This window comes from Motacilla alba, chromosome 13, assembly GCF_015832195.1.
Source record: "Motacilla alba alba isolate MOTALB_02 chromosome 13, Motacilla_alba_V1.0_pri, whole genome shotgun sequence".
Lineage (NCBI taxonomy): Eukaryota > Metazoa > Chordata > Aves > Passeriformes > Motacillidae > Motacilla > Motacilla alba.
The window spans coordinates 2,425,363-2,445,591 of NC_052028.1; the positions used below are offsets into that span (position 1 = coordinate 2,425,363).

A 20,229-nucleotide genomic window follows, 5' to 3' on the forward strand; every position below is an offset into this window, starting at 1 on the left:
TGGGAATGACTGCAGCCTCAGAACTGCCCCTACACCTGCACAGGAATCTTATTAATCACATCAGATTACACCTGAACATACAGCAAGTTTTTTAGTCTGCTCAGGGAGAGCAAAAATACGGTTTGATTTAGGCTCTACAGATGCAATTTTAGTATAATTCTCTTTATCCAAGTGTACTGAGTAGAAAATTGTAGCGGAGACTGCTTGTGGTATTAGGCAGTGGATTTTCAAAGATATCTAAAGAGATTTGGACAAAAGCCTCACTTTTCCTACTTTGAAAATCCATCTCATATCTTCAAAAAGTCCTTTCAACAGCATTAATCTTCTTGATTGCAGCATGTGGTTAATAACCTGCTGCAGGAACAGCTACTTTTATGGTAATGAGGAACAAGAAGATGGAAATGCAGACTGACTATTGAAACATCAGCACTGATGATTACAGGGAGCTTTAAAATAAACAAAAAGTATATAATGACAATTAAATGATTCAATAATTGGAACAATTATGCTTTGACAGTCAATGGATACAAAAGCAGAAGGTAAAAAGAAAGAACAGCACAGCTCTACAGCAGTGCAATAACAGCATAAGATGCAAGTCAGACTGAAACTGCAGCACGAGGGGATTGGAAGTGACAGCAGCAGAACTCAGGTGCTTTCCATCTCAGCATAGATATCATCAGTCTAGGGCATCAGAAGAGATTCTGTCCTTTTCACAGAGGAAAGGACAGAATTCCCCTTCTCCGGAGAAACTCCACACATACCTTTGCATTCCTGCCCTCAGGGATGCAGAGTAGCGCCAGTCCGGGTTGGGGTGTTTTGGCTGTAGAAACAAAAGCCCAGGACAATGCTGTTAGTGGCAGTAAATCATGCTAGAAAGCATCTGCATCTGGCTAATTTTGTCAGAAAAACCAATACGGATATAGTCAATTTTTGTGAATTGCCAAATCTTCCTATAATTCAAAAGAAACTTTCAAATGGGCACACAGGGAGTGTCTGTGCAATAACCTTGTCTGCACGCCACGGCCTGTGGCTAGAGATGATCTCTGTGGAACAACATTTAATGCTGCAAACTGGTGGAAGGTTATTTCATACATTCATCAACATTTTGGGCATAGGATAAAGAAAACCAGCATCAGAAATCCAGAAAATACATTGTTTGTTTACCTGATACAGTGAGGAAACCCAGACTCCTACACAGAATATTATCTGCCTGAGGGTGTATAAATGTGAGGGGACGTGGGGCAGTGAGGTTTCTGCTGGAATTCAGAGAACTGCAGAGGACTGCAATGGACGGTATCAGATTTGCAGACTGCAGCAAGTCTTTTATTAAGGACAGACATGTCCGTAATACCAAAACCTATTAGATTCTCCATATTCATGAGAGGGCATAAAAGGTAGAAGGGGAAAATAGCCAGCAATGCCCTCTGACCAACAAACCTCAGCATATGCTGATGTGCTGCAGCATGACTTGCTAAATAAGGAGTTAATTAAGAAATCCTCTGTTGATCAAAAATTGCTCCAGAAAAGTTTTCACATTGTCAGGGGACTGTCACTGTAATTTTCAACTACAGCCCATGAATGCAAGCTCGGGTCCCTTAAAATTAAGCCCTGAGGAGATACCAAGGTTATTTCTCAGGATACTAAAAACATTATTCTGTAGGTGATATTGTAGTGAGTGCTTAAGTTCAGGCACTGGAATTCAAAGACAGAACTTATATCCAAAACCATAATGGACTACATTCATTCCTGATGTGTCTTGCACGGTGCCAATCACACAAATAATAAATGACAGTAATGGTTTAATTCTCTTCAGATTATTGGAGGCAGATCAGGAATGAATTTGACCCCATTACTTGAAAGAGAAAAAGAAAGTGTTGAATGTTCTGAATTATTTAAAGCCAACTCTGTCTTTCCTCTTGAGGTCTGGCATATGCTTTTCCCTGGATCAATAGGTTTTATTCAAACAAAAATGGAGCAATTACAACTTACAGTATTGCTCTATCACCACACTTCCCAGGTCCAGCATCACTCAAGGCTGAGATACTCTTGGATGATGCACACAAGAATTTCTTTTATGGTCTGAGCTACACAAAGGGAGGAGGAGGAGGATGCTGTTTGCAGCCACACATTAAACATCTGTGCTAGCAATTTCCTTCCCATTTAGCCCCCTGTTCTCTGTCATGCTCAGGTTCTGCTGAGTTTAGCAGAAAGTGGTTTGACAAGAAGCCCATTATGCATGGTTCTAGTCCTTTCTGATTAATTCCATTTTGGCCCCAGTCCCAGGGATGTCAAAGCAACTCTAAAGTCAACCATGTAGTAGCAGTCAATGAAAGAGGAGAGAGAACAACACACACTGATCAGAACCTGTCCTGAGTTTGCCTTTCTTGAGTGTGAAGGGTGCTGACACCAGAGGATTTGTCTTTTCTTCCGCTGGGTTTTTTTTATAGTGGGGGAACTGCTGGACTTCTTGTTCTATTTTGCAATTTGAGAGGGGCAGGTTATAAACTTGCACAGGCTTCTAGGCAATGTGGGGAGGAGGAATCTTACACAGTCCCAGGCAAAACACAGATAAAGTGGGATTACATGAAAGCACTGAAAAAGTCTGACACGAGCTGGGTAGGAGTGAGAAAAGAGGAAACGACCACTCACTGACAGAGCACAGATTTTTGGGTTTTGGATGAGAACTTTCCAACTCTTGGCTAGAAAACAAAAATCTCTCTTCTGTTTGCAATGGGACATCAGATCTTAAATGGGTGATGGTGGCAGGAGAAACTCATTAGTTAGAAATGCAACATTTTTCCAATTCACATGCGTGGACCAAGACTCCTCATGTCAATATAAGAGAAATGAGGAGACTGGTATTTCCAAGGGTTACTGTCCAGAGGCTCTGGCATCTTGTGGCTACTCCCAAACAGTTCTCTCTCTGCTATGACTCTTTAGGTTGGGCTGCAGTGCTGTTCCCAGAGGAGGACAAGAAGGAAGGAGGGAACAGGATGAGAAAAATGGACTCTGGAGGTGGAACTATTGCCACAGTTGACTGTCAGGGACTGGGGTATTTTTAACTATGAAAAATAATCAATATCTGTGACTTCTTTTGGAAGTCATTACAGGAAGAACCAGAGCACAAGGCAGTTGGGCAGCAGCCTGCCTTTGGGCAGACCTATTTCCACCCAGTTTTACCACGTGCTTGCTGCTTGACTGGGTATTTTCAGAGCTCAGCAAGAGGCACATTTGTCCCACACTTGTGTTACCACAGGTCAGTGTTCTGCAACTGACAAAACCAGTGGAATTTCTATTTTGTCAGCATAACTGGCTTCTCCTTTTGTTCTGCTACAGACTGTAATTCTTTCAGTTTCCCTGGCCATAAGTGAAAAGTTGTTTCAATACATCCCTAAATGAGACTGGACTAGAAAAGCAATAAAGTGTGACCAGTATCAGGAGTTGAGCACAGCAGAAGCAGCAAACCTATTCAGCAATATCTCTCCCCAGCTCAGCTGCAGCAGTGCTGCTTCTTAGAAATCCATCAGGAATTCACAGTCTACAAGGCTGGGTTGGCTTGTATCTCTGGTTAAGGACAGTCCACCTTCACCCTCCCTGAAAGCTGCCAGGACAGCATCTCAGCGTGGAGCTGGGTCCTCAGGCAGGCCCAGGGGCTGCACAGCAGCTCTCAGTGGGCTCCTCTGCAAAGCCCTGGCCCAGATCTGGCTCTGAGATGTGCAGCGTGTCCTAAACCAACCCCACCAGGACAAGGCACAGCTGTGTGAGTGCACAGAGGGAGCGCAAAGAGGAACACAGGCTCTGAAGGGATCCGGGTGCTTCCCAGTTGTAAATCCCCACATTCTCACTATGTCACACAATGCTGATGAAGACAATATTGTTCCTTTTACCTCCCCAGCTCATTACAAGACTCTGTTTATCACAATCCAGCACATTTTACTAGGTTGAAGGTAATTTTGGCTTGCCACTTCCCTCAGAGATTTTTGGAAGTCACGCAGCAAGTCCAGCAGTCCTGTCAGTAGGTGAAAGAAATCCCATGACCCAGCACAGCAGTAATCACCCATTCCCTTTTTTCCCATCAGTTGCTTTTTCTGATTCAGTTACAGCACCTCATCACCACAGTGTGAGAGGAGGCAGAATCCATCCAGCTGCCTAGAGAAGGGGTTGTCACTGCACCTCATGCCACCAGTTTGCTCCTGCTGCTCCTTCCAGGCACCAGGCTCACATTCTGCCAGCCACATAACCACAGACATCAGTGTTTCTGGTCATCAACAACCAACCCCACTGGGAAGTCTGACAATGGGAATGTATAATGTAAACCAGAGCCATCTCAGGAGCAAGAGAGCTCATGCAAAATGTCACACAGTTGTTTTCAAGTGGGTTAACTGAAGAATTGTTTCATTGGTTTGTGGAGAATAAATTTAGTTGAAAATGTATTGTTACAAACATTTTCCTCAGCTCTCTTTTTTACCTAATACAGTAAGAATTTCTCCCTGGGGTAGGAGAAATTTCTAATTTTTTTAAATATTGCCCTGATCCCATATTCAATGGATCAATGCAAACATTACCTTTCACTTCAGTGCTTGCTAGAACAAAACCTGCTTGAGGTAGAGAAGCATGAATCAAATATTTACAAACAGCTACCAGATGCTGAGACTCCTAAAAACATCCTGCTTCATTCTGATTTCCACACAAATGCACAACAGAATGACATAAGGTATATTTATCAAATGTATCTGCTTTGAAGCATTAATAAAAGCCTTTTAGAACCACTAACCTCATGAGGGTCTGCTTATTTTCTAGCCAGACAATGCTGACAGGTATGAGGAAACAGAGGCTTCTATTCCTGCTTTCCTTCTGTAAATGTTTAGAATTCACTTGATGTGGAGAACAAACTATTTAAATGGGTGTTTATCATTCAAAAAATCAAAAAGGAAACTGGAAAAGGATGTAATTCAAAAGCCCAAAGTCTGGGAATGTTCATTTGCATTCCTAACTCTAAGAAAACTGAGGTGAGGGGAACAGACAAGTGCTTCTGTAAAGTACATTGAATGAGTTCCAAGAGGAGGAAAACACCTCTGCTTCATCTTGGATGCAGATTTCTGTTGGCAGAAGCCTCAACCCAGCTCCTGAGTGCTCTGAAGCACAGAGCACTGTCCCTGCTTAGCTCAGACACTGCCATCAAACAAAAGAACATTTATAGTTAACCTTTTCAATGTCAGCAGGGCTGGAGAATTTCTTAAAGGCTTAAGTTCTTGAACTGAGATTGTAAGACATTCCACCATTAATACCTTTTAATCCTCTGAGAGAAATCTCCTGGACAGACTGCTACAAACAATGCTCTGGGGTTACCAGGTTTAGACACTTCAAAACACACTTCCATTTAAAGCAGTACCAAAATGTGTTCAACTCAAGTGTTGCTTCCTTTTTTCCATGTGTTTAGCAAGCTGGTTCTGAAGTGAAAAATACAGAGAAAGAGACAGAAGCAGAGCAAACAGCTCTGCTGTAAAACTCCAGTGGATATCCTGGGTTTTACCATCAGTGTGCAGTTTTTTTCACTTTCTTTAAAAGTGTCCATAGGTTTAATACGCTTTATTTCTGACCAACACATGAAACATCATATTTTTTCATCCACACGTGTCACCACACAAAAAATGGTACAAGGAAATGTATAATATTAAAGAGTTTAGTTCTATCCAGTATCCCAACTTGATAATTAGGAATGTGCCAGGCTGCCTTCTGGGACAGAAAACTCCTGTTCAAACATTTTGGTTTGATTGTTATTTCCTGCATTGAAGGGAAAAGGCTGTCATGAGATGCAAGACCCAAGAAATGAGCTTAACTGCACAAGGTGTAAGAACAAAACAGGAAAGATGAAAAGAAAAACCAAGGACCAGACACTACCCAGACATCATTCAGCATCTTCACAGGAATTTGAGGAAACAGACTCCAGACTAAAGCACTGAAACCCTTTCTGAAAATGACAGATCATCACTGCAGCAGTGCCCAGTAACAAAATCACAACTTCTTACACAGCCTCTTCATAGAGTGTGCACCCCTCTTTTGAAAGAAAGGGTCCAGGCTGCCCATAACACTCACAGCACCAGGAATGAAGCCACAGTATTTTTTTATCCCTTGATTCTGCCTACACTGCCTGCCTGGTCCCTCTGCAGTAGTTATCTGATGAGAGAGCAATATCCATTAACCCTGCACTGCTACCCTTATCACCAGCCTCCTGACAGCAATAACCATGGCCAGGATTTTCTGTGCAGCTGCATTAGTACATTTCCTTTTACAAAACACCCTTGGTCTGAGTCATACTTATCCATCCATAAAGGACTGTGCAGGTAAGCAGGGTGAGCACAGAAGCAGCAGCTATCTTGCAGAAACAAGCTTCCATTCCACCATCACAACACTGTCAGTAAAAAAGGAATCAGAACTTCACCAGGTACAAAAAAGCCCCTACCTAACCTTATTGCACTTGTTTGCACTTCTACTGTATCCTTCTAATGGCCCAATAAAGTCAGTCACAAATTAGTGTAATTGTTAGCATCTTTGACCTTACCAGCAAATATGAAAGGAACGAAGACTTATTGCCCCAAAGGTTACTGAGATTAATCCCAAATAACTTAGAAATATTTTTCCTCTCACTGTATAAACAACATTTTTAAAATATTAGCCACTGTAAAACCCTAGGTATGATTATCTGTGCATAGCAAACCCATTCACCTGGTCCCATCCCCACCAATGAACAAGCAGGAGAAAATCAATTTCCAAAAACTGCGTGGAATAAAAAAAGAGAAAGGACCTGTTCACATTATCCAAAAGTAACACACAGATCAGAGACTGACTTTGTAAACTGGTGCAAGGACAATACTGCCTTGCTATGCCTCACAAGGGAAGGCACAGGCTCTTAAAGGCTGATTCAAAGTTCACTTTAACTAAAAAGAGAAACACAGTTCTCTGAAAATCTAATAATGCAAAGATCATTATCCTTAAAATGCAGAATTCAGTGTTGCTAAGCAATTGATGGCATCTTCGGTGCAAACGCTGAGCTTGAAACAGGGGAGAGATGTGACTTTCACTGGGTAATTAGCTAGGAACTACTAATTAGTGAGTGCCATTACATTCAGCCATTTCCTCAAATGCACACATGGCCTTGATACATCTTTATAGAATGTCCTAGCACAGGACAGGTTAAGAAGCAGAAAGCAAAGAACCTGTCATGAGTAAAACTTGTCAGAACTTCACCTCTGTTTAAATCACACAGAACGAGTTCAAGAATTGATTCCCCTTTTGAATGACAACTCCACACAGGCAGCACTCATTTGTTTGTTCTATACATTTCCCTGGTTTTGTACTCCAACTTTGGGCTGGCTTTGCTGCCATTCCTGATCTCTGCTGGTAATCAAAACTTGCTAATTCCTTGCATTCAATGGAGTGAGTCTCAAAATGTGATAGCAATCTCTTTGTTAAGCTGATTTCCTACTCGTCTTGCATCCAAAGTGAAGTCGTTTTCAGTTAGTGCTTTTCTTCTTGCACACCTCCCACCCCAAAAATCAGCTATGAAGTATTTCACTCTTTGATTCCTCAGCATACATACTTATAGAGCATGTCCCATATTCCCTCCTATATCAAACATATTCCAGGCATTTTATTAAACTCAGAAAAATGTTAAGATACAAAAACTGCAGAGAAAGAGAAAAAGTACTTGCCCTGTACCCTGCCACTGTGATTTACAGAAAAACAGTGCATTAATTTTAAATGGATTAATGTTGAATGGATGATCATTACTCACTAAAAGCATTTTTATGGAAGACTTGCTGGCTGGCCCTTAAGATATGGGCATCTTTGCTCAACAAAAACCAGTTGCTAAAGATGCTAACAACTTCGTATGTGAAAAAGTAGAAAGAAATAAATAAATGAGTGCCATTTCTGTGGCAAGAATACGCAAGGCAGGCTCCTTTCTATCCCACCAGTTATTTCCCTGACTTTCCCCTGTCTGGGGCATAGCACACATTAATGCACAAACTGTTCTTACACCTGCCACAATTATGGGATACAAACAACACACAGTAATGGCAAGATTTTCCTTTTCTGCACCAGAATTAGTCTCTCCTGTGAGTGCTGCTGAGTTCAGCCCCAACATGTGTAAAAAGGAAATTGCACAGATCATGCAAACCACACACCAACTGCAGGCTTCCTGCATGCCAGAATAAAGCAACCATTAATTCTTCACTGTGGGAAAACGTTGCAAAGGTTAATATATGGCTGGTCAAACCATAGGTATTAAACAATTTTCAACAGCAACCCAGCAGGCCCAAAGTTGTCACTCTGTAGCTTAATGATGCTGACTTGCTGTAATTCTCTGCAAAGATGTCACTGGGTGTTCACAGGCCAGAGAGCACAAAATGCAGCACTGGGTAGAACAAACATTATCAGAGAAGGGATTGCAGTTTTTAGACAAATAAAACACACTCACATTAGCAAGATCCTTTCAATAATGATATGCTTTTCTAAATTCAACAGATTTACTTAGGTAGGAACACAGCAAAGCAGCAAACATCCATAACTGCCATAAAGTAACCTTTTGATTTCAAGGCTAATCACTGATTATTTTTTCTTCTGCAATATGAGTTTTCCCATCAAAACTGTAAGATTAGATATGTCATTCTTTAGCACTCTGTAGCAGCAGGCAATTTTAGACAGGGAAGGATGAAACACTCAGTACAGCATTTGCTGCAAAAATGAGGTGAATCTCAAACAACAGACGCATATACTGAACTTACCAACTGCACCCTGAAAGTCTCAGTATTTACCTAGAAACAAAATGCATGGCATAGATTAGATTCATTATAACCAAGTGTCAGAGCTGAGTGTCAGCAAGCCCCTAGGGGAATATGCTTCATCTGAGTTTTCCAGCTGGAACCTCTGCTGAGTACAGATTTGCTCAGAGCACTGTGCAGACCATTTACCAAGGTAGCCTCACCTCATTAGGAGTAATGGAGTCATTTCTAAGTATGATCAGGTTTTGTGCACTCTGCCCACTTTGTCCTGTCAGATGCCTCTCAGTCACCACTGCAGAGGGACCAGTAGTTCCTGTTGGGCCACAGGTATTGTAAAACATGAAAGTGTCACTTCCTGATCCTGCAGTCAGGCAGGCCTTATAGCAGTAGGTCTTAGTGAGAGACCCATTGCCCCTCACTTCAATGAAATGGGGCTGCACTTTTAAACCTTGGGGCAATCTAGCATCAATGTTGTTGTTGGCCTGCTTGTACAATTCAGCAGGGCTCCGTTCTCTGACCGTACAGCACCCTGCACAGCAGGAGCTCCCATACAGACTGTATCTGTAGCACTTGATGATAGAAAGCCCAATGATTGTGAAAAGGAAAACGAAGGAGATGGCGCTCAAAGCGATAATGAGATAAAGAGTGACCTCTGAGTAATTGCTTGGGCTTTTAAAGTGCCTTCTTCTGTCAGGGATGATTTTGGAAACTCTGTCCACCACAGCAATAGTGATGGCTACTGATGAGGACATCGACGGCTCTCCATTGTCTCTCACCTCCACCGTCAGGTTGAAAGTAGGTGTGCTGTCCTCGCCCAGCTTGCGAGTAGTCCTAATCTCCCCAGTATGGAGCTCTATCCTGAACAAACCCGGATCTGAGGTTTGCACCAGGTAGAAGAACAACCAGGCATTTTGTCCTGAGTCCCCATCAATGGCTATAATTTTGGTTACCAAATATCCAGCATATGCCAAGCGTGGGATCATCTCCAGGGCTGCAGAAGTGTTGGTTGAGGTAGGATACAGAATCTGTGGAGCATGGTCGTTCTCATCCACCACGTAGATGTAGACAGTGACAGTGCTGCTCAGTGGTGGGATCCCAGCATCCTGAGCCAGAACGATCACCTGGAACTCCCTCAGTGTCTCATAGTCAAAGGACCTGACAGCATACATGCTGCCACTGTCAGATTTAATGGAGACATAGGAAGCAACCGGTAGCCCTTCAATCTCTCCATCGAGTAGAGAATAGGACACATAGGCATTTTTGGCGACATCTGGGTCAGTGGCTTTAATAGTGCACAGGAAGGCTCCGAGGGGGTTGTTCTCAGGGATGTAAACTGAGTACACAGGCTCCTCGAAGCGTGGAGGATTGTCATTGATGTCAGAGATCTCCACATGGATCACCTTCTGGGAGGACAGAGGGGGGCTCCCAGAATCAGTAGCAGTAACTGTGATGTTGTAGGCTGCTGCTTTCTCGTGGTCCAGTTTGCCCTGGGTGACCAAGGTGTAGGAGTTCTTGAAGGAGTTGAGAGTGAAGGGGAGGCCGGGGGGAATGCGCAGGCTCACCTGCTTGTTCAGCCCTGAGTCCTGGTCAGTGACGCTCATCAGGGCCACCACAGTTCCTGACCTTGCATCCTCTGGTACTGGGCTGTACAAGGAGGTCAGCTGCACTTCAGGAGCATTATCATTGGCATCCACAATGTTGACCAGCACCTTGCAGTGCCCAGCCATAGAGACAGGGCCCTGATCAGTGGCTTGTACATAGATCTCATAGGAGGATGCCTCCTCATAGTCCAAAGTGCCGTTAACCCGCACCTCCCCTGAGCGTGGGTCCACGCTAAAGAGCTGTCTCACCTTCTGGGGGGTGTAGCTGCCGAAGGAGTAGATCACATCCCCGTTAGAGCCCTCATCCGGGTCTGAGGCATTGAGTTTGACCACCAGCGTGCCAGGCAGGGAGTTCTCCAGAAGGCTCACGGTGTAGGTGGAGCGGTCAAAGGCAGGTGGGTTGTCATTGGTATCCACAACTCGCACAGAGATCTGGGCTGTGCCGGATTTGGGGGGATCCCCACCATCCACAGCAGTCAGCACCAGCTGCTGCAGGGCACTCTGCTCCCGGTCCAGTGGCTGCTGCAGCACCAGTTCCAGGAGTTTGCTGCCGCTCTGGAAGCCTTTAAGGTCCAGGGCAAAGTGGCGATTGGGGCTGAGCAGATAGTTCTGCACGGAGTTGGTGCCCACATCAGGGTCCTGGGCACTCTCAATGTGGAAACGGGCCCCGGGCACGGCAGACTCACTGATCTCCAGCCGGTAATCCTGGCGGGGGAACCGCGGCGCGTTGTCATTGATGTCCAGCACCTCCACCTCCACGTTGTGCACCTCGATGGGCTGCTCGATGACCAGCTCCAGGCTGAGGAAGCAGGAGGGGCTCAGCTCGCAGAGCGCCTCTCGGTCCATGCGCTCCCGCACCAGCAGCGCCCCGCGGCCCAGCTCCAACTCCAGGTACTGCCGGCCGCTGCCCGAGGTGATCCGCGCTCCCCTGGCCGCCAGCCGCCGCGGATCCACGCCCAGGTCGCTCGCCACGCTGCCCACGAAGGCGCCGTGCGGCAGCTCCTCCCGCACGGAGTAGCGGAGCGGCCCGCCCGCCGCCCGCCCGGCGCACAGCCCCAGCAGCAGCAGCGGGCCCAGCACCGCCGCCCCGCCGCGGCCCCGCCGAGCGCCCGCCGCCATGGCCGGGGCGGGGGGTGGCTACGGGAGCAGCCGGAGCCCGGAGCCCGGCCCCGGCCCGGCCTCACTCCCCGCCGCCGCCCGGCCGCCTCATGCAAGCGGCGAGCGGCAGCCGCCGGCCGCCCCCGGCCCCGCCGCCGCCCGCTCCATGCTCGCCGGCTGCGCGAAGCGGCGGCTCCGACCTCTCTCCTCCGGCGGCTCTCAGGAGGATGAGGAGGAGGAGGAGGAAGGAGGAGGGACCGGGACTTGCCGGATCCGCTTTCTCGTGCTCCAGCTGCTGCGCGGGAGGAGGCGGGGGTGGGCGCTAAGCCGCGGCTGGCGCCGGTTCAGCACCTGGGCCGGGAACAGCGGCACGGCGGGCGCCGCCCCGCGCCCCGCCCGGCCCCGCCGCGCCCACGTGTTGCGGCCCCGCCGGGCTCCGGGACCCCCGGCCCGCTGGCCGCCCAGCCTGGAGGGGCGCGGCTCCCGTGCCGTCCCCGCCGCTCCTCGCCTCCGCCCCGGCTTCGCTGCTGAAGCTTTGGGGGCGGCTGGGGGAGCTGACAGCGGCGTTCACTTGTGGACCTGCTGCTGCAGCGCTGAAGTACATCCGCTTGAGAGGGTTAAATCAGCGCAGAGCTCCGAAAAAAAACGGGCTTCCAGCCAGGCCTGGTGCCGTTTGTGTGCTGCTGCAGTGGGTTTGACGACCTCTTTCTTGGAGACCTGCCCCTCTGCTCCCTCGGAGATTCATCCTTGCTGCAGCACCATCCCCCTGCCCAACCTCTGTGGGCCCCCCTGAGCTGCTCGCCAGCTCTGCTCGGCTCAGAGAATTCTGCAAGTCACACCCATGAGTTACGAGCATTTAAGGTGAGCCTCAGTTTCTCATTCAATGCAATACACAAGCTCAAGGTGATCAGGTGCAGCTGCAGAGAAGGTGGAACATGATCTGTTTTCCAGTTAGGGTTTTTTCCTCCTCTCCCCTTGTGACAGAGGACTGACAAAAAGCAGTCATGAAATGGAGCAAACTCAGCAGTGGGGGTGGAGATGCTGCACCTGCAAGGAGTTTTACCCCAATGTCAAAAGTCCCAGCAAAGACAATAAACTTAAACCACCTAAGTCACTAAGGTGAGAGATTTAACAAGACAAACCATAGGCTATAGTCCTCCAGGTAGGTGCAGCTATGTTGTACCTACTACCCAATGCAGAAACTCCCTACAAATGTTTCTTTCCCTGTTTGCTTTTTTTTTTCCCCTTTCTTTTCCCATAAAGACTTTTGGAACATCCAGAAAATCCTCTCTAGATTGGGCTGATCTGTCAAGGGGAGGGGTGACCCCAACATTCAGCTAAAACCTCTTTCATTGCCCTTTGTTGGCCTGGGCACCCCTCACCATGAGAACACTACAAATCTCTCATATTTTTACTCAAGCACATCTGATGCACAAACATCAGAGCACAACTGCGCTCCCCCTGACTCAGCACCACTGAGAACTGCTACCAGTCTATCAGCTTTTATCTCTTACCTCTACCAGAAGAGACAACATTACTCCATTTTGGCTGATGGTTCGTTTATTTTCAGCCCATTTTTGTGGCTCAAATATTTGCTGTCATATTTATTCTGATGTACCCAATATCCCAGTATAGGCAATTACTGCTGTCAAACCACCTGTCCTGGCTTAGGGCAAATGTGGGAGAGAACCTTTTAAGGAGGTGTCCTGTCACCCCAGGACACCACCCAACCCTGGTTTTATTTTTAAGTAGGATAAACGTAGGTCTGTACAGACCAACAAGAGCAGCTAGAGATGCCAAATACCTAGAACAACTGGAAAATTGCCCATTTCAACCAGTTGCCAGGAGCCAAACACTTAGAAAAATATTAACTTCAATTTTTTGGCTAGGTACCCACCTTCAAGATCACAATATTCACAGATTCAGAACAAAGTATCTTGACGGTGTCACCAAAAAAAAAAAGTGCCAAACAACAAAAGCCCCACCCATCAAAGGACCCAATACCCTGCTGAATGCAATAAAAATAAAAGTAATAGCAGCACTAACATACATGGACTGTACAGCCATGTGTCAAACCAACTTGCAGCCATCATGTAAGACAGAAGCCTGAAGAGAGACACCCTCAGTTTTCCAAATACCCCACAATGATTTCACCAGACAGTCCAGAGATCCTCTCTGCCCCACACCTCCACGTGTTCACCCCCAGAGTCTTCCAACAAACATCCAGAACAACAATAAAAGGCCAAAAGCCCCAGCAACACTGGCAATATCTAAGGTCCTGCCTTAAAGAATATGACAATGAAAACTCTCCAAGAAATGGGCAATGCCCGTGGCTGGGAGGTGGTGGAAGATCAATCTCATCTCTGTAGGCAACAGCTTTCTACCACAAGCTGATTTTGCTCTGTGTGAATGAAACACATCAATCCCACACCCAGGGGGGGTTTAATACCAGCAAGGAACCTTTCTCACTGTGGCTGGACCTCAGTGAGTTAGCTGTGATAGACATTCAGGCTCTGCTCTAGTGTAATTCAGCAAGGAAGGGCTGATGAACCCCCAAATCCTGGCCAACCTCACTGTTTACACATTGCTCTGGTTTATCTTTTCTCTCACCCTGTCTCAGTGGGCAGCTGAGACTGTGCACAGCCAAAGTTTTGCAAAACACCACTGAACATAAAACTGAACAGAGATAATACACGTATTCCATAATATTTTCATTCCCATCAAACTTGTCTCTCAACCTTAAGTTCTTATAAATTTTTTCTTCTACTTTCAGAATTGTAAGATCTAGGATTGCCTGGCCTCTTGCCTTTTTTGTAAGTTTTATAGCACCAATAAAATATTACTCTGATAATCATTGTATAAATTGATGCTACACCTTGGCTTATTTACAGTAGCACTGCACAAATGTCACAGTCTTTCTCAAAACCCTTGCTTTATGGAGTTAATGCTGACTACTGAGTGGATAAGTGATATACCAAAATGTGTTCTGTTCTGATTAAATGTTCCCCAGGTCCTTTTAAATCTATATGGAATTCATCAATGGTCATAATAATTTTAGTTATTTCTCTCAGCTTCAGTAGTAATGCTGAGTCAGTCCTGCAGGTTGTGATTTTAATTCAGGAAAAGCTTCAATTGAGAAAACACTTCAGGATCTGGTCTGTAGTAATATTGATTTTTCTAGTAAAAGACAAAAATTGAGACATAGAAAAATGTAATTTCAGTTTCAATTGAGTCAAGGTTTAGGGGCTTCCTAGTTTCTTTTCCCCCAGAGTTTTCCTTTTCAGTAATTACTTGAAATTTCATTTAAGCGTTAAAATTTTGAAGCACCTTCAAATGTCACTAAAGAAAAATGTACCCATTGAGTTCAGAACAATGCACATGAGCACGAGAATCAGAATTCATCCCTGCAGCAAAAGCAGCTGATAAAGCTGATAACCCTGGAGTGATTGGGTACTGCCTGTCTGCAGTATCTATATACACAGGCCTCTGCTATTTGCTGACATACAAAAACTGCACTGCTTTAATTAGCTTGGCTAAATTAAACAGCACAAATACAAACATACAGGTGGAGCAAAGAATACTGATTTTATCAAGTCCTGCACAAGGAAATCAAGTATATCTCAAGATAGTTACACATTGATGCATATATACCCCAGCAGGCATTGTCATATAACTATTTCAGTATGGAAAATCCTCACATTTCTCTGCAAGTCTTCCTTGAAACTGCTCTACATATAGACCTGATTCCTGAATTAGTCGCAGCCTGATGCAGTGCCACAGAAATATGTCTGTGCAGATTTTCCCCTTGGTAATGACACAATTATGTACAGATACACCTCTGTAGGTATTCAGGCCCTGGAAAAGTTCATTCATTTCAAATCACACTTATACAAGTAATTTTTTTTCTATGAAGTTGTAACAAGGATCTCATAAACTTGCTTGGGCAGCAATAAATTTGTGTTCAGTTTGCTTCACTGCAGAACACTAGGCAAAGTCCCTCCTCTGGCTATTTCTGAGCCTCATACAGCAAATGAGAGAGAAACACATGCTAGAGACCAGGAAAATGTGGATGTACAACATGTCAGCTGAAGAACTCCAAGGTGTTTTGACATCTGAAAAGACATTTCACTTCTTTGTAAATAATTTCACTTTCAGTAACTTCTATCCCTTAAACATTTGATTCAATGACTCAGCGTCCTTCCTAAACTGGTGGGAAGACACCAGCTCCAAGCACTGGGCTCCAGATTTCTGCATGAACTTCACAGCACACAGATTTTCAGTAGCAATGAGATTGCTTGAGCACTGTATAAAAACAGACATGATTTCAGCCTGCTGATACAACTGTGTGCAAAAAAATGTGGAGTCAAGTCCACAAAATCCATAGTTTAGCCATTAACAAACAGGTAATTTGTGTCATTCTCCAGAAAAGAACTCGATTTCCTCTATGTGCCTGCTTGTATTTGGTGCCTGCAATTTGTCTGCCTTACTTAGAATTAAATCAAGTCCAGAGAAAGGAACATCCATCAGTCATAGGCCAGATTACATCAACCAGAGTGGAAAACATTACCAATAAATTGTAAGGGAATGATGAGTTTGTGCAGTTTCTTATACACAGTTTTCTCCTGTGAGCACCATCTTCTAGTCCATGGGTACTTATGAAGATGATAGAAAAACCATTTTGGTATTTTAAGGGGGACTCATGCTACTGCTTCAGTTCAGCCCCAGCTTTCTCTTCATGTTCTTAGGATTCCTGCAATCCTCTGCAACCCTAGTCACCTCAGTGAGGATGAAGGAGACTCTACAGGCTTTTTTATGGTGACCTCCCATGCCTCAAGGACTGTCTGAGCAGGAAGATACTGCCTGGAGATATGGCAACATAAAGCTCTTCATTCTGTATGGAATTTCTTGGGGATGTGGGATTCCTACTTTTCCTAAAACGCTGCAAAATGCCTCCCTGAGGGAATGTGAACTACTTATTTCTGCACTCAATTTCTTCACTCCTATGCCCCAGTCATCTTCCACACTTGAATTACTTGTTGACAAGTCATCTTTTCATTTGGAACCTGCCTCTCCCGTGTTTGAAATAGACAGATCCTTTGCCAAATTGCTCAGCTGGATTGGCTCTGTTCTTTCATGGCTTTCCTTAAATCCATTTTCCCATTGGTAGGAATCTAACTGGTGAGAATTTCTTTTTGTATCGCAAGAATCTGAAAGCCAGGCTATTTAAAATGTTGCTGTTATGGGAACCAAGGCTGCTAAACAGCCAGAAAAATCCTGTTTGTATTTAGGTCACAATTTCTTTGCAATAATGTTACTTGCTTGTGCTAGAAAATGTCATGTAAAGAAATTGGGGTTGGGGTATGGAGGGGGGTCGGTGTTATAGATTTCAATTGAGATAAACCACAAAGATACATAGAAAAAAATTCCTTTTCTTCTCCTGATTGCCAGAGTTCATTCAATCATTTCTCACTTCTAGTCTAAATTTTAAGGATGGGTATGTCTGACTCATTCTGTTTGTTTTCTGCTATATTTTTCTGATGACTTTAAAATGCTTTGGTAATTTTTTGCACGTAATGTCACACGCTGTGCCATTCTAAATGGAAGGACATTAACAACATGGACACCAACAAAACAACTTGCACCTTTCTGAAGTCCCCACCAAGCCTGTAAGTGTTACTTCTACTGCCAAATATTTTCTTAAAGGTTTTGCTTGGTTTTTTTTTTCCTTTATCACCATTATCTCTCTTTGGAGAGAGTCTTTACCACTTGTTCATGCAGGCTGTGATTCTCCAGCTCAAGCAGTCACCACTAAATTTCACCTCAGTGAACTTGTTGTGAGACACACTGGAGACAAACAAGTTTCTTCCATGTGATTGCAATTTAATTTATTTCTCAGCTACTGCTTTGCTCCATACTTATATTCACAGGTGTTGCATTTTCCTCTTTAGAGTTTGAGTTCTGGGAGAAGGTTATGAGGCAGCTCTGGCCCTCCTGTCTCTGAATTTTTAATTGAATATGTACATATGAATTGATAAATGAGTAAGCACTTGCCTGAAACTCAACTAAAGACTCAATTTAGTTTTCTGTTTTAAGGACCATGTCTGTGCTCAATTCCCTAAGAAGTGCCTTCATCATAAGCCACAGGATGTCCACTCACTTTCTACCTTTGTGTTAATTTTCCACATTTCTCTCCCCTCAGCATCCTAGGAGCTTTGCATTTGTCCTTGTGGCTATACAAGAAATACACTGTGTTCCAAAATGATGCTGGTAAGGTATGCTGAGCTCTCCTTTCCCCTCGTTTTTGTCTACACAATTCAGATAAAGTGGGAAGCTAAGCACCAAACAGTGGCACAGAACCAATGGAAATGGAGACCTGGGTATAAAAATAGAGGGCAAGAATCAAAAGTACAGGCAAGGAGTAATATGAGGAACAGTCACCTTCTTCACTGCTGAGAAAGACCAAAGGCATTTTCTTTAGAGCCTGGCAGTGCCTCTCTTTAACAGGGAAAAGAGATCAGGTTTGTATTATTAAAGACTGTACAAATACCCAAGAACTGCGGATTCCCCTCTCTTGAAAACACATGCTGAGTTACATTTACTAGCTTTGTTTATACTCCCTGCTTACTCCTGAAGTGTCTCTTAGAAGTTAACAACCTAAACCTGAATCTGTCTGGTTTGGATCTAACAAGGAACTGGCAATTTGGTAGGTTTGAAACCACACTTTTAAATGATGACCTGGGTTTGCCTTTGAGTCTGCTGGAGGTATTGACTGTCAATGCCCTAACTGTAACCTGCACACCTTGTGCTGGATCAGATTTTGCTTTTTGGGAGGTTGGAGTTTTCTCCACCTTCATCTGCACTTTTCTTTCTTGCTCTCCTGCTCACTAATGACTTTTCCAGGTTTATTTCATTTCTTAATAACATCTCCATGAATTCTCTTAGTTCATGAAAGTACATCAAGCAAGAATGGTAAATTTAAGTCATAAAAGCATATCTTAAATTTTTATTTCAATGCCTAATTTATTGAGACCTGTATTTGGGCAATCATATTCAGTTTAGAGCCACAAAACAACAATGTGAAAATCTCCTTTCCTCAGCAGCTGCCCTGCTAAGGTGCTAACAGGATTACCCCTTGTACTGAAGAGTTAACTCATGCTTTTGTTATTCAGAGATGCTTTCACTGCAACTTCCTTTTACAAGCCTGCCTAATCCACCCTTAACACCTCTAAAATGTTGCAGACCTTTCACTGGGAGAGGGAGAGAGCCCAGCCCAGCCTCACCAGTCTCACACCTGCTGCCACTCTGCCCCTGGTATTTTCAAAGCACCAGCTGAAGCAGGCTTTAACCTATTAACCTCGAACTGGGCTGGAATTCCAGGTGCATTCTCTCACCAAAGCACACCCACATGCAACTTCAGTCCCATGTGACAATTTAAATGTGACTTAAGTGCTTTGTTTATTCCCTAGACAGGAATTGCTTCCAATACATATTCACTGCAGCCACCCCAGGCAGTCCAAGACACAAGTAGAAAGCTGAGATGCACAACTGGAAGATGGATGGATCATGCAATGGATACATCTAAGCTCTGTTCATGTTGCTTAAAATTTTTTCCAGTCCTTTCTTTCTCTGTGGCTTTGAGTTGGAAGGGGCCTTAAAGCTCCTCTAATTCCAGCCCCTGCCATGGGCGGGGACACCTTCCCCTATCCCAGGCTGCTCCAAGCCCTGTCCAACCTTACCTGGGACATTTCCAGGGATCCAGGGGCAGCCACAGCTGCTCTGGGCACCGTGTGCCAGGGCCTGCCCACCCTCCCAGGGAAGAATTTCTTCCTACTCTCTCCACATCTCTACTCCAAAGCTGTATGGGAGGCCAGCTCTGAACTACAAGGATCTGTTTCAAACCACCAGGATATTCTCACTCAGCACCAAGCTACAACTTGCTCCTGAAGTTTAATAAAGCAGCAGAGAAGAGAAGTGATAGGCAAATTTCCTCTATCTAAAATCAGACCCAAAATGCTCTTATACTGAGTTGTACAGAGCTGCCCTAAATTTCTCAAATTAATAGAACAAGTTCTACTTAATCACACTTAAAAGTGTAGCAATGACTTTCCATTTCAAGGTTATATTTTAGAATTAACTGCTTGATTGCTCTTTTCTTGATGTTGGACAAAGTCAATGTCAACTTTGCCAGGAAATTCAATCATTACAGCTTTGCCTTTTTAAGACACAGAAGTGAAGCAAATCATGACCTCTGCCTGTGGCTGGTGCAGTCAGACAGAAGTCCCAAGCTTTCTGCAGCCAGAGGCTCAGAAGAAGCCAGAGAAGGCAGAGCTGTTGATATACCATGGACATTCCTTGCTGTAGAATGGATGAGCAGCCAAAGGAACAATGGAGGTGATGCTCTGGGCTTCTAGAGTTCACCAGCACAAACCCAGGTTGGGTACAGGGTGTTTTCACCACACCTGCCATGACAAACCAGCCAGATACGGTGTGGGGTGAACCTCTGCACCTCTTCCAGCCTTTCATGGGCTTATGATTGGTCATTGTTTAGATTTGCAATTCCCTGTGTGATGGGAAGGAAGAAACTTGACCCCAAGGACAAAGAGAATCACAGAACATCCTGAGCTGACCCAGAAGGATCATTGAAGTTCAACTCTTGGCCCTGCACAGGACACCCCAACAATCCCACCCTGTGCCTGAGAGTGCCCGAACACTCCTTGAACTCTGGCAGGTTTGGTGCCTCAAGCACT

General features: G+C 44.8%; 1 protein-coding gene across 3 annotated transcripts in view; it reads right to left on the reverse strand.

The window, feature by feature from the left end:
• Positions 1 to 20,229, reverse strand: part of LOC119706319 (protocadherin alpha-C2-like) — a 107,432-nt gene that overhangs the window by 39,693 nt on the left and 47,510 nt on the right. For 2 of the 3 annotated variants that reach the window (XM_038149812.1, XM_038149814.1), the window contains exon 2: positions 762 to 820. In XM_038149812.1, coding sequence (XP_038005740.1) covers positions 762 to 820 — 59 coding nt within the window. Of the gene's footprint in view, positions 1 to 761; positions 821 to 8,986; positions 12,660 to 20,229 lie in introns of those variants that run through there. The other variant, XM_038149813.1, reaches the window with a different exon arrangement.